Source organism: Nelusetta ayraudi, unplaced genomic scaffold, assembly GCF_046127955.1.
Source record: "Nelusetta ayraudi isolate G7.1 ecotype Tasmania unplaced genomic scaffold, CSIRO-AGI_Nayr_v1 ptg000060l, whole genome shotgun sequence".
Classification (NCBI taxonomy): domain Eukaryota; kingdom Metazoa; phylum Chordata; class Actinopteri; order Tetraodontiformes; family Monacanthidae; genus Nelusetta; species Nelusetta ayraudi.
This window is the reverse complement of record NW_027466110.1, coordinates 6,137,303-6,150,039: the sequence shown is the minus strand read 5'-3', so window position 1 is coordinate 6,150,039 and position 12,737 is coordinate 6,137,303. Positions and strand designations below refer to the sequence as shown.

General features: G+C 46.8%; 1 protein-coding gene across 6 annotated transcripts in view; it reads right to left on the bottom strand.

The window, feature by feature from the left end:
• epha3 (eph receptor A3) overlaps nt 1-12,737 on the bottom strand; it is an 89,811-nt gene that overhangs the window by 14,049 nt on the left and 63,025 nt on the right. For all 6 annotated transcript variants that reach the window (XM_076039854.1, XM_076039856.1, XM_076039850.1 and 3 more), the window contains exons 9-15: nt 12,341-12,405; nt 10,955-11,080; nt 6,747-6,932; nt 3,655-3,716; nt 1,780-1,989; nt 297-446; nt 1-194 (exon numbers count right to left, since the gene is read on the bottom strand). In XM_076039854.1, coding sequence (XP_075895969.1) covers nt 1-194; nt 297-446; nt 1,780-1,989; nt 3,655-3,716; nt 6,747-6,932; nt 10,955-11,080; nt 12,341-12,405 — 993 coding nt within the window. The remainder of the gene's footprint in view (nt 195-296; nt 447-1,779; nt 1,990-3,654; nt 3,717-6,746; nt 6,933-10,954; nt 11,081-12,340; nt 12,406-12,737) is intronic.

Sequence of the window (12,737 nt, the reverse complement as noted above, 5' to 3'; positions counted from 1 at the left end):
CTGGACGTCGTGTTGGCTGTGATTTTGAGGCTGCCGGGGTTGCGGATGAGTTTATCCAAGATACTGACGATCTGCTCGAACTTGGGCCTGTTGTTCCTCTCTTTCTGCCAGCAGTCCAACATCAGCTGGTAGAGGGTGGCCGGGCAGTCCATGGGCGGGGGGAGGCGGTAACCTTCATCCACCGCCTTTATGACCTGGACACGGGAAAGAACCGAGACTCAGACGTCCGCCGGATACGCACAGAGGCGCAGCAGCACCTGAAAGTAAACCTGGCCACGGCTGTGAGCGACACTCACGTCCTGATTGGACATCTCCCAGTAAGGCCGCTCCCCGTATGACATCACTTCCCAGAGGACGATGCCGTAGCTCCAGGCGTCGCTGGCTGATGTGAACTTCCTGTAAGCGATGGCTTCGGGAGCCGTCCACCGGATCGGGATCTTCCCGCCCTGGAGGAGAGCAGCAGGAGTTGGCCAGTCAGTGCAGTCAGTCGAAGAACTCGGCAAGCAAAGACACAATCAGTCAAACAGAACCAGACATTAGCCCTGAAGCTGAGTTGAAATAGAAGTTGAAATAAAAAAAACACAGTTGCGGGATGGAAATCTGCCAGCGTGTCTGTGTAGTTACTTACTGTAACGTCGTGTCAGAGTTTATTATTCTGCCTCATTATTTCAAATTATGCATTTCTGTGAGAAAAGCTGAAGGCGCGCCGACTGTTTATTTGAGTTTTGCAGCTCTCGACCTGAAAATTATGCCGGGTTTCACTGGACCGCACGCACGCTCGCACTTTCTGGCCCACAGGATACCACGATGCAAATGACCACACACACACACACACACACACACACACACACACACACACACACACACATGCTAATGAACAGGAGATTTTCCCCTGTCATGGTGAGTTTCTGTCTCTTAATAAAAGTCCTTCTAAACGTAAACAAGCACTGAAATTCTGATATTTTTAGGAGGAATATTCAGAATTTTCCAATTAATGCACGTCAACAAAATATTTTCATTTTAAATTTTTATTCTAAATATAGTCTCCCAATACATGGAGACTATGAATCATAAAAGTCTGAGTCCTGAATATTTTTTTTATTATTTGGAAATGCACATGAGAAATTACCTCACAGAAATCTCCAGCCCGGCCAAATACCACTGACAGAGTAAAAGACGTGCAGAGAACTTTTCTCAGTTGCACAGTTGCTGGGCTCCGGCGGTGACCTCCCCCGAGGGTGAGCGCTTTAGTGCGGCAGAGGAAGCGGCCAGGATTTATACCCGCCTTTATCAGGACTCTTGCTCTTATTTATGTGTTCCTCCACCTTGCTATGCTGTGAGAATTAAAGATGGATGCGGTGCGAGTCTCCTTGCTATAGGAGTGCCCGTGCATTCCGTGCACGGGGAGCCAAAGCGGGGGAGAGGATGAAGTGAAGTGAAGGTGAAGAGGCGCAGTCTGTTTTACAAAAGAGCCTGTACGAGAACAGCGAGGCCAGAAGTTCGACGGACGCAGATCTCTGTTCTGTGATACATTGTCGAGTTCTGTTGCTGAATAAAAAGCTGCAAAATGATGCTAATTTCAGGCCTATTGAAGGAAAGTTAGTGAGATATCGGGGCTGCATTGCAGCCAAGATCATCTACTGAAATCGTCGAAGAGCTGAGCGTCCTGTCTAGATAAGCGTTTCTCAAGTACAAGGAAAAAAAAAGTGATTCTTTAGACTCCACCAGTTGAGAACCGCTGGTCTAGATGATCATCATTGTGTTTTTGTGGCAGCTCACCCTGGTGGTGTAGGCAGCCTCGGGGTCGTCCTCCAGCACCCGTGACAGGCCGAAGTCGGACACTTTGCACACCAGGTTGCTGTTGACCAGGATGTTTCGGGCGGCCAGGTCTCGGTGGACGTAGCCCATGTCGGACAGATACTTCATGCCCGAGGCGATGCCGCGCAGCATCCCCACCAGCTGGATGCCGGTGAACTGGGCGTCGTGCTTCTGTCGAGGGAGAGGAGGACAAAAAAAAACAAAAAAAAACATGGCGACGCAATGTTAAGTTACATTCCAATGATATATGAAGGAGTTTGACCTTTCACCACAATTTGGATTGACGGCGTTTTCATCGACCTTTGAAAAGCATCTTTGACATTCAGCTCCTCGTCTGCTGCTCGGCTGTGACATATCAAATCTGCCGCTTAACTAATGTATGGAAATCAAAATCAGGCCCCTGCATATATCAGAAGAAAGCCTTCCGTGATCCAGCGTGTCCATGCTCAATGAACCGATTCTCCATTGTGAAGAATTCATCTGACCAATCGGAGCCCTCTATCTTGGAGTGGCCAAGTTCATATTCTTCGTGGAGGTTTTGCATCGCTGTGGGTTTTTTTTTTTAGAGTCAAAATTCACACTGATTTTCACACCCGTAATGAAACGAGCACCATCAGGGATCTAACTCGGCTAACTTGGATTTAAATGCTGCCACGCGTGAGATGTGTTTTCCTCACGTGTGTGTGTGTGTCTGTGTGCGTGCATGTGTGCATGCGTATGACACATATTGGATGAGGAAGTGCAGGACTGTGGGAAAACGTCGGGAAACAGCAGCGACTCCCTCCTACAAGCGTCTGGACACTGAGCAGACGCAGCACGTGGAAAAGAGCTAAAACAGGCGTCGCTGCACTTGCTTTTCATGCCAGCGTTTTGCGGCTCGGCCGCTCTGGGGCTCTGTCTATTTTCAGTGAAGGCAGGTCAGTTCCTCTTTGAGAGAACGAGTCTCATGGCAATAATCAAATTAACTCCTTGTTCAAAAAGCGGCGGGGAGACCGCTCAGCGAGAGGCTGCCGTTGGAGGAGTCCCGCGTGGCCGGTTTAGCAGAAACACTCGGCCGGCGGTTTCAAATCAACTGGCCCTGAAGTGCGGCAGCGTCCGCTGGAATTACCTGCTGCTGGCCAGCAGGTCCCAAATATGAACGTCTGCAACAATGTGGAGTTTTTACACCTTTCACAGCCTCCTGCAGCGGTAGCTCACGCAACACATTATCCAAATGACTCAGAATAGCAGCGTTTATTTAGCCCTCTGTTACGTGCAATCCCAGTTAAATGCTCTACATGTCTCCATCTGGACTTGAATGTTTTATAGTATGTATGTTTTTAGGCTCCTTGCATGAGAGACAGTCAATTTTGTTGTGTATGCTTTTATACAATGACACTAAAGGCTATTCAATTCAATTCAATTCAATTCAATTCAATTCAAATCAATTCAATTCAATTCAATTCAATTCAATTCAATTCAATTCAATTCAATTCAATTCAGCTGCTCACAAAAAGGAACCATACATTGCATCCTGCTAACACGAAGGCATCTGCATGTTTGGAAGGGGATAACTCATGGAACCCACACCTGGCCAGGGTGTCGCACCCCCAGAGAAGAGGCATCAGAGCCCTTCATGACATCACAAAGAGGTGATTTCCGTAAAGAAGTGAATGACAAGAGAAGTCTTTTTATTTCTGGTCAATAGCCATAATCTAGTCATAACAAAACAGGTGAAATTCCTTTCAGACTTTGCTGAAAAAACACCACATCCCCCAGTATGCTTTCATTTAAACTCCAAGTTGGTTGTACGGGTTGAACGTGTGTGTTTGTGTTTGTGTGCGAGTTTGGACTCACCCTGAGGAAGCTGTCCAGGGATCCGTTCTCCATGTACTCTGTGACGATCATGACGGGTTTACCTGTGGCAGAGGAGGAGGAAGAGGAAGGATTTCACTCTCACGTCATTCGGCTTGCGGCGGAACGACGCTTCGTCTCCGCCGTACAACAGAAGCTTAAATTTTTGTTGAGATTTATTTTTAGAAGTGGAAGTTCGGGGAGTCGATTGAGGGAGGAAGGGGGCTGCGAGATGACTGAAAGCAGGCCTGCACGGGTTCTGAGGGAGGAGGTTGAACTTTCTTTCTTACACACACACACATGCGCGCACGTACACGTACACACACACACACACACACATACACATACACACGTGCACGCACGCACACCGGCGATCCCAGTCATAGTTCAAGGGTCCCGACAGGTCAGCTGTCACGAAGTGACATCTTTATTTCCGTGGAGGATGGGGCCGTAAATCCAGCGCTGCCTGCTATCATCTGCGCCTGATCAGACTGTACAGCCAGCACGCCGTTTATTGCCGGGGAAGTGTGGGGTCACTTCAAGAAACCCTTAAATCTGCTGTTATTGAAGGGAATGCGGCGCGGCCGGACCGCCGTCCCAGGTGGCGTCTCGCTCCCCCGCTTCACTCTGGACTCGCCACCAGTTACATGCTTCTCCTGATTCTGATTAATGTGTCCGGTCAGCGTCCTGCATCCCCTTTATATTCTATTATCCATCCCTCCATCCTTCACCAGCACCACATCCTGCAACCCCTGGACGCATCGATCCTGCGTCTGGCAAAACACATGTGAAAATGTACTTTAAAGTAAATATATTTTTATATGTACTGTATGTCTGTGTAGGCTCTCAGCCGTCCAGGTCATTGTAGTCTTAGAAAGTCATGTATTATTATAAGTTATAAATTATTATATGTGAATTTCTCTGATGTACTTTAACTGCATGGTATAAATGTTTTATGCTTTGATAGGACAGAGGCAAATCCAGCAGGACAAAGGGCACTTTGTCGGCCAATAATGCGGATTGTCTCAAAACGCTTGTTCCTACAATAGTGTGAAAAAAAAGAAGAAAAGAAAACGACACAAAACAAGGGATGCAATCAAACGCCTCCCATCCAGCCAGCCAGCGCCGTCCCTACAAGGCCGTGATGGATCGCTCCATTTATCAGAGGCCGGCTTTTATAGTCGCAGCCGGGCACACACACACAAGAGTCACCCGCCCCGGTGTCGTTCGCCCTCCTCCCTCTCCTCCCTCTCTTCCCTCTCCTTCTGTCTTCTCTATTCTGGACATTGGCAGCGGAGATAAAGCCCCCGTCCCCGTCCCCACCCCCCAGCTCCCCTTTTATTCTTGGAGCACAAGTGTCGGTGTGTATGGGCGTGAGAGAAAACAGTACATGTATGTGCGTGTGTGTGTGTGTGTGTGTGTGTGCCCCTTCAAATATGCAGCCTGTGGATCAGCCAAAAGCAGCGGCAAGGTAAATGGGGTGTGAAAGTCCCAGGATTATTAAGAATTAACAGGACCAGCTTAATAAATCACCCTGCAGCCACGTGTGTGTGTGTGTGTGTGTGTGTGTGTGTGTGTGTGTTTGTGGGTGCATGCATGCGTGCGGTGTGTGCACATGTGTGTGTGTGTGTGTGTGTGTGTGTGTGTGTGTGAGTCTAGGTGTGTCTGAGAGCATATCAAATGGACCTCCTAAACTATGCTCGGCACTCGTGCTGGTCCAGGCTCATGCACATGTTCGGGGTTTCCCCTCCAAAAGTCATGTAACACACATACACCCACCCACCCACACACACACACACACACACACACACACACACACACACACACACACACACAAATGCTCGGAAATTGTGGCTTCCTCATTTGAATAGAAGAACCATAAATTCAAGCTCAACATTAGGCTGCAACATTCCTCATCGGCCGGACACTTAGAGGAAGAGCGAGCTGAGATGTATTAGACAAACAGTCTCAGCGTTGAGAAATTACCCAGATAAAAGCTCTTTCACTCCCAGGTCCTGCTGTGTCAGGCTGAATAAGGAGCAGCTCAGGGAGCAGAGCAGAATTTGTAAATCACAGTAAGAGCTATTTTATTCACGCCGTCGTTTTTTAAACGTGCCCGTTAAAGAGAAAGTTTTAGTCGATAAACAGCGTCAGGTACTGACGTTAAAAGAGTTGGTGAGTAATATCTCCTTTTAAAATCAAAGGTAACAAATAAATTATCCTTGTGTGTATATATGTGTGTATATTCATATAAACGTTTATACTACATTCATACTATAAATCATAATTTGTGACTGCAAGAACTTCAACGACAATTAAAATTGAAATAAAAAAACACGACTGAAAAGTGAAAAAAAGTGATGACGGTGAGTTTAAAGGAAGTCCGCCGTGTATCTTTATTCCACTTTTCAGAATAAGTGAGCGGAGCTGCTTAACAAGCCCTGTGCCGCAGGGAGGGTTCGAGGCCAGGCCTGTTTCCCGGCGACAAAGTTCAGACTCATTATTTCCCTTTTCCGCAGTCATTCCTTTTTTTTTTTAAAGAGCCCTTCTGTGTGCTAATGATAGTCTTCTAAAGAGACCCAGAGGGGAGTGAGTCACAGATATGGATTTATGGATTTATGCCCGCTTTGGACACAGGCTTTGATCAGAGCGCATTGATCTCTGCAGAGATTTACACCACGGTAGCTCAATAGAACTCAGGCACTCTTTTGCAGAGGTGTCGGCCACTTTATTGCCAAATCTGGAAATAGTAGGAAAGAAATGCAATTGAATAAAATTAATTCAAACAAAACAATAATAAGCCCGCCTACCGTGTAACAGAAAGCATTGGATATAAATGAAATATGGATGTATGTGATAAAAATTCTCCTTTTTGCAGCATTAATTCCCCTTTGTTATCATATTCTTTTAATTACAGGTAACATTCTCAAGTTTTATTGTCTTTCATTTCAAAGGCGATTCGTTTTTTTTAACGACATGAAACAGCAATACATTTTTAACCAAGAAAGCTATATTTAGCCACTCATTAAAGTCACTGTCGCAGAGCAAACTTGTCTAAATCGGCCGTTTCCGTCCCGAGTCATTAGCGGACTTACTGCGTGTTACCACTCCTTCCAGCCTGATGATGTTGGGATGGTCAAACTGGCCCATGATGGACGCCTCGGCGAGGAAGTCCCGCCTCTGCTTGTCGGTGTATCCTCCCTTCAGGGTCTTGATGGCCACGCAGATCTCCTTCTTGCTGGGCAGCTTCAGGCGCCCGCTGCACACCTCCCCAAACTCACCTGGCGGAGAAGAAAAATGTGGCAAAAGACAATCAAGGATTGCTTGTTCATTCTGAAACATAAATATTACAAAACAAAGACGCAATTATTAATATTTCATGCTACAACTTATTGGAACAGCGTCTTCACTCTCATCGAACGCTCTGCGCTACGCTGCGTTAGAAGTCAACCGCACAGAAAACTTGTTCGTTTAGGGAACTGAACTTCCCGTCTTGCTCTGAAAACCTCCTTGTTATTACAATTCAGAGAACGCTGCAGTCTCCCGAGAAAGCCAAAAAAGAAATCCAAGCTGAGTTTCACTAAAGCATTACAGGATTAGGGTTGCGCGTCCAGCCCTTGTGAAACCAAACCAAAGTATGTTTCCGTTCATTTGAGCAGATGGCCCGTCCGCTGGCAGAGATAAAGATCAGAGTCGGTTGATAATCACTTTTGTCATTACACAAATCTCATCAATCATCTTAACCGTTTATTGATGTTGGAGCGCAGTCGCGGCACGAAGCCTGGCCACTGTCGGCAGTGAGGATGCAATGAGTGTGTGTGTGCTTGGAGTGTGAGCCGCCCAAATCCGCAGTCTGCAAAACAACACTGAGCAGGCTCCACAGTGACCTTTCACCTTTTATTGCTGCAGTGAAATCAGAGAGAGGTTCAAATCCACTCTGAGTGAGTGCGATTGGAATTTCTTCTTGGCGACGGGATGGGGATTACCTCACCTCATCCAGTGCCCGTGAGTGTGTATAAATGTGTGTTTCACTCAGTATGCTGTTCGTAGATGAGGGAGCCGAGCGTTAAAGCTGCTGACGGAGAGCCCAATAATCTTAATGAACATCTGAGATGAATATTCTGGATTAATCTGGCATGGTCATCTGCTAATGACTCCACAGAAAGTGTTTGGAAGTGTTTGGAAGGTGACTGAAGACCTTTGTGTTTGCCACATCCATCTATTCATCCATCCATCCGGCTAAAGGACAGGTGTAAGAGTTCAAGTAGAATCTAACCACGTAGCATCGTTCTGGTTTGCTTTTTTTTTTTTCCAAAGTAATAAAATCATGAAAAAAAAACAAACATACAACGTACAGAGGAGGTAAACTCTAAATATGTTGAAATCTTCAAGTAAACTTGCGTCCTGGCCTTCTGTGATCAAAACATGGTCACCCTGAGTACAGCAGTGGCCTTTTCTTCTTCTTCTTCTTCTTCTTCTTCTTCTTCTTCTTCTTCAGTTTTAAAAGGTGTCTAATGGAGCTGCTTCCTGCTTTTGGCACAACTACAACATAAAAAAAAAAACTGTCTGACTGGTTACCTCAGCGCAAGATAATCGTATAAGAGTCACTGGAAGATAGTTTTCAGTTGAGCTTGGATTAGCGGGATTTCGAAGGTGCTATATCGCGGCTACTGTGCAGCTGCCCAGCAAAGGCTGGATATTTGGTTGCAGGAGTGGGAGATATGTGTCTGTATACGCCTGAGCGGGCAGCGGACACTCCCGACCTGCTCTGAGAACGCGGCGATGATGTCAGAGCGAAGACATGCGGTGGTTGCTGCTGTTACATACAGTACGATCAGCCCTCGTGCAGCAGCAGCAGCAGCAGCAGCAGCTCTGGACTGGTCAACACTCTGGGCTGGAAGTCGTCCGGTCTGGAAGAACTTAAGCCGGAATAATTACAACCTGTCTAAATAGCAGGAATCATGGCTGCCTGCTCTGCTTTCCTGCCCCCCGGCTCACAGGCAGACAGGCAGGCAGGCAGGCAGGCAGACAGAGGAGTCTTTTTCTTTCAGGTGGTCATCCTGCAGGAGAAGATCCCACCGTCTGTTACATCCTGATTGGGCGGACGCACCTCCGTCCCTCTTTTGATGTCTCCGGCCAGACCCGTCAGGTGCCTGCGTTGCGTCTTTTAGCGCGCAATCACGTATTGGCACCGGGATCAAAGTGCTTAACAAAGACAGATGGGGAGTGAGGGCGGCCCGTTACCGTTAGAGACCGTCTGCAGCCGACAGAAATGTTTCTACGTCACTGCTCTAATGCTCAACTCTGCTTTTCACTCCACAGCTTTGCCTTTTCGGGGTTTAGAGGAGAGTCCTCTGATATGTTTTCCAGGCAGCTCTTTCATTTGCTTATTGAAGTTCCCAATCTTGTCTATTTGATGTACCAAAACAAAAAGGTAATGCTGTGCACGTCTGTGGTCAGTACTTAGAGGGGTGCAAAATATTTCCCCTACATGAAGGTTGAAGTACAATTCAAAGTGTTTGTATTGTAGGTTTGAGATATCAAGAAACTCAATTCAAAGAAATGAAAGGGAAGGAACTGTTTTATCTTCTTAACTCTTCCATAATGCAGAGAACTTATTTTTTCCTTTTTGTTTTAGAATGGAATGTCCGCGTCCGCCCACAGAGACAAAGTGGTTTTCAACGGCCTTTTGTTCAACAAATGGCCTTGGAGGCCAATCAAACCTCCACATTAGCCTCGCTGTTAGGAGTTAACCGCACAGAAAAGTTGTTCTTCACCCGTCGTTTAGAAACCAAACTGAACTCGCCGCTTTGTTCTGAAATTCGTCTCGTTGCTTTTCTTTAAACGTGTCGGTGACAGGAGAAAAATGAAAATAAATGCGAGTTCAGGTTTACCAAAAGCATTGCAGGATCACAATCCATGCCCGCTTCTTGTTAATGAAACCGAAATAAATCTCAGACATTTAACAGGCATGAAACAGCTACTGACTGGCACAGAAAAAGATTATCGTAGCCAGCCGAATGTTATTGTTATTTATCATGACTTTAGGTATTACACTATTGTGTTTAATCAAGTTGTCAGTTTGTTGACTTTGGAATGAAACGACAGGAAAAGGTTTGGCCACTGCTAACGGTAAGGACACAGCTTTGACATATTCTGGCATATGTGTTTATAAATGTGTTTCACAACAAAATGAAAGAGAACTAAAAAACAAAAACAGTCAATTTCTTTGATTAAATTGTAGTTAGATAGTTCCAATTCAGACACTAACGCTGTCACTTTTGTAAAAGTCTCCAATTTTTCTCAACAAATGGTCGCTTTGGTATCACTTTTGGTTAAATTGCACAACTGTTTCTTCATTCAACACATTATAAAAATATAGGCTATAAAAAGTAAGTAAAAGCAAAAGTAAACGTTAAAAAAGTGCAGTCACCTCCCATAAGCTGTTTCTTCTATAAAAACTGACTTGAAAGTGTCAGATCAAAGGTAGAGTTTAACCAAAGTTCTTCCCCAAATCTCACTTTATTCCGCTTCTGCAACACCCAGCAGGAAATCCGCGCTGAAACCGAATCAGAGGCTTTTCCATCGGGGAAAACCAAAGGCAACTGAAGTGGGGGACGCAGAGTTGTGATTTAAAATGCCCCATGCAGATTAATGGGCTGTGTCTGTGTATATGCACCCTACAAAAACGCAGGCCGGTCCAGAGGAGTCAGGTATTAAGACCCTGAGGCCGCTCCTGACAGCTTTACAGTGTGGAGAGCCGCCGGGTCTCTGGAGTGGAAGCCTGAAGCTGAGTTCCGTGGGCTTCGGTCTCCATCCATCCCGGCTGCACTCAACACAAATCACAATCTATTACCCTCCCATCTGCACTCCTGCTCCGGCTATGGGCGAGCGCTCGAGGAGAGGCGAAGGAACGGGGACGAGGGGGAAAAAAAAATCAAATGAAGGCAACATTTGATTTGACTTTCTTCTTGCCAGAGGAAGAGCCCTTGAGCCGCGGGCATTAAGTGCTTCTCAGTCCCAGCTGTGCAGGCTCTGACACAGCGTCAGACCGACCCACAGCGGCTACGTATGCAAACGCCTTTGTTTTCCTTCTCCGCTTGAAGAGGCTTTTTAAGACTGAGAGAGGACGAAGGGGAACACTGAGGATGACTTCTATGAACCTACCACTCTAGCCGTCCACCCTGGTCTGCAATTTTCAAAGTGGGAGACGGAAGAAGAAGCCCACCTCCGTCTACCAGCTGTGTGTGTGTTTGAGTGTGTGTTTGAGTGTGTGTGTGTCTGAGTGCTTCTCCATCCTCACCTGCTCCCACCACTTTATCGATGGCGATGCAGGAGGCGTCCAGCTCCTTGGCAAACTCGTGCACGGCCTGGCTCGGGTCCTCGTATGTGTGCGGGTCCACGTAGGTCCTGATGCCCGGCAGGCGAACTGCAGCGGAGAAGAGCCAATTAGTACTTGAACACTGTTCCAACAAGCCGCTCAGTGAGCGCGTTGTGTAAAAAATTACGATTGCTTCTATGCCAGACGCTGTTCACAGAGGTCAGAGGTCAGTCAGCCAGAAAATCTTTCATTAACCGAGTGAAAAACGCACAAAAACCTCAGTCACAAGAAATAACTGGAAAAAAGTGCAAACGAGTGCAGATGAGTCAAGAACATTAGGAGCAAATACGAATCAGGATGCAGACGTGATTCAGCCCCAAAGATCCTGAAGGTTGGAGATTTTTGGTGGCCTTCATTTTCATTTTTAAGATGGTTAAAAATTTAAACTGAATTGAACATGAGCTTTTGCTTTCAAAATATCATTTTGCGGCTGAGTTCAAAGTTTCTCCGCTCAGTGTTTATTGAACCTGTGGCCACGCAACGCAGCTTCAACACCAACCTTTTGTTGTGTTTTGTTATTTCGAACTCGCTGTAGGTAATAAAGTTGTACTTTGCTGGCCCCTGTGGGCTGATTTATCTTCCTCATCTCGACCATCTTTATAATTCATGAAGGTCCGGACAGCCAAGTTGTCAGTGCCTGGGGAGTTTAGTGGGGCAGTGGGTGGGCGAAGGTTAGAGGTAAGAAGAAAGGGAAGGAGTGCGGCTCATAAATAAGACTTTGTTTATGTTTTGGAGGAGGGAAGCTGGGAGAGACGCTGGTTGCATGTGAAATCTGTTGGGCTGGAGCCTTTATTGCATTTCGAGGTATCAATTTACACTGTTTCAGACCCGACCCTGCTCTTCCGGATGACTTCACGTTAGAAGAGTTTCAATAAAGGCCCATTAGCGAGTCTTTCCTGTCAAACACTTCAAAAGGCCGGAGAAAATTCCTTTATTCCCATATTATTTTGGGCCACGTTTCCCGTCAGCGGCTGGGTGGCTGGCTGGCTGGCTGACTGGCTGGTGGAACCCGCTGATCTGCTGCCTTACAGACGAAGCCTCCAGGATTTGTTTGCAAATAGACCGAGAAACCTCAGTCTCAACACGGCCAGGGCCCGAACGCTTGGCTTCTCAAATGGCCGAGTGAGGAAACCTCTAAAACCTGAGGATAAAGACGCTCTGGCACAATCCGCCGCTGGTAAAGATGCATGAAAGTACAAAAGTACGAGCCCCCTACCCCCACCCCTCCCCTCCCGCTGCAGATATCAGACTTCAGCTTAACCACCCGTCTCTGACCCCGAGTGGGTCGGCGCTGGATCCAGTACTTACGGTGCCCGTTGCCAAAGTGCAGCCGCTTCTCGTCGGGATGTTTGGACTTGCTGTGGCAACAGAACCTTAAAAATAAAACAAAAATCAACAATCAAACAGTGACAAGGTCCCAAGCGGCGTCACCTACAGGCTGGCCGGAGTCTCGCTACGCAAAGTCAGTGTGTATCTGCAAGTGTCTGTGTGTGTAATCCCAGGCTTTATAAGCCAAGAGAGGATCACTAATTCTTATAATGAGCTGTGGATTTATTCTGTCTCTGAACGCCATCGACTGCCAACTCTCACCGCGCGTGCGCACGCGCGCGCACACACATACACACACACACACACACACACACACATGCACGCACACGCACGCACATACGGTGCACAGTCTCACCCCTTTTTGTGTGTGCAGCCT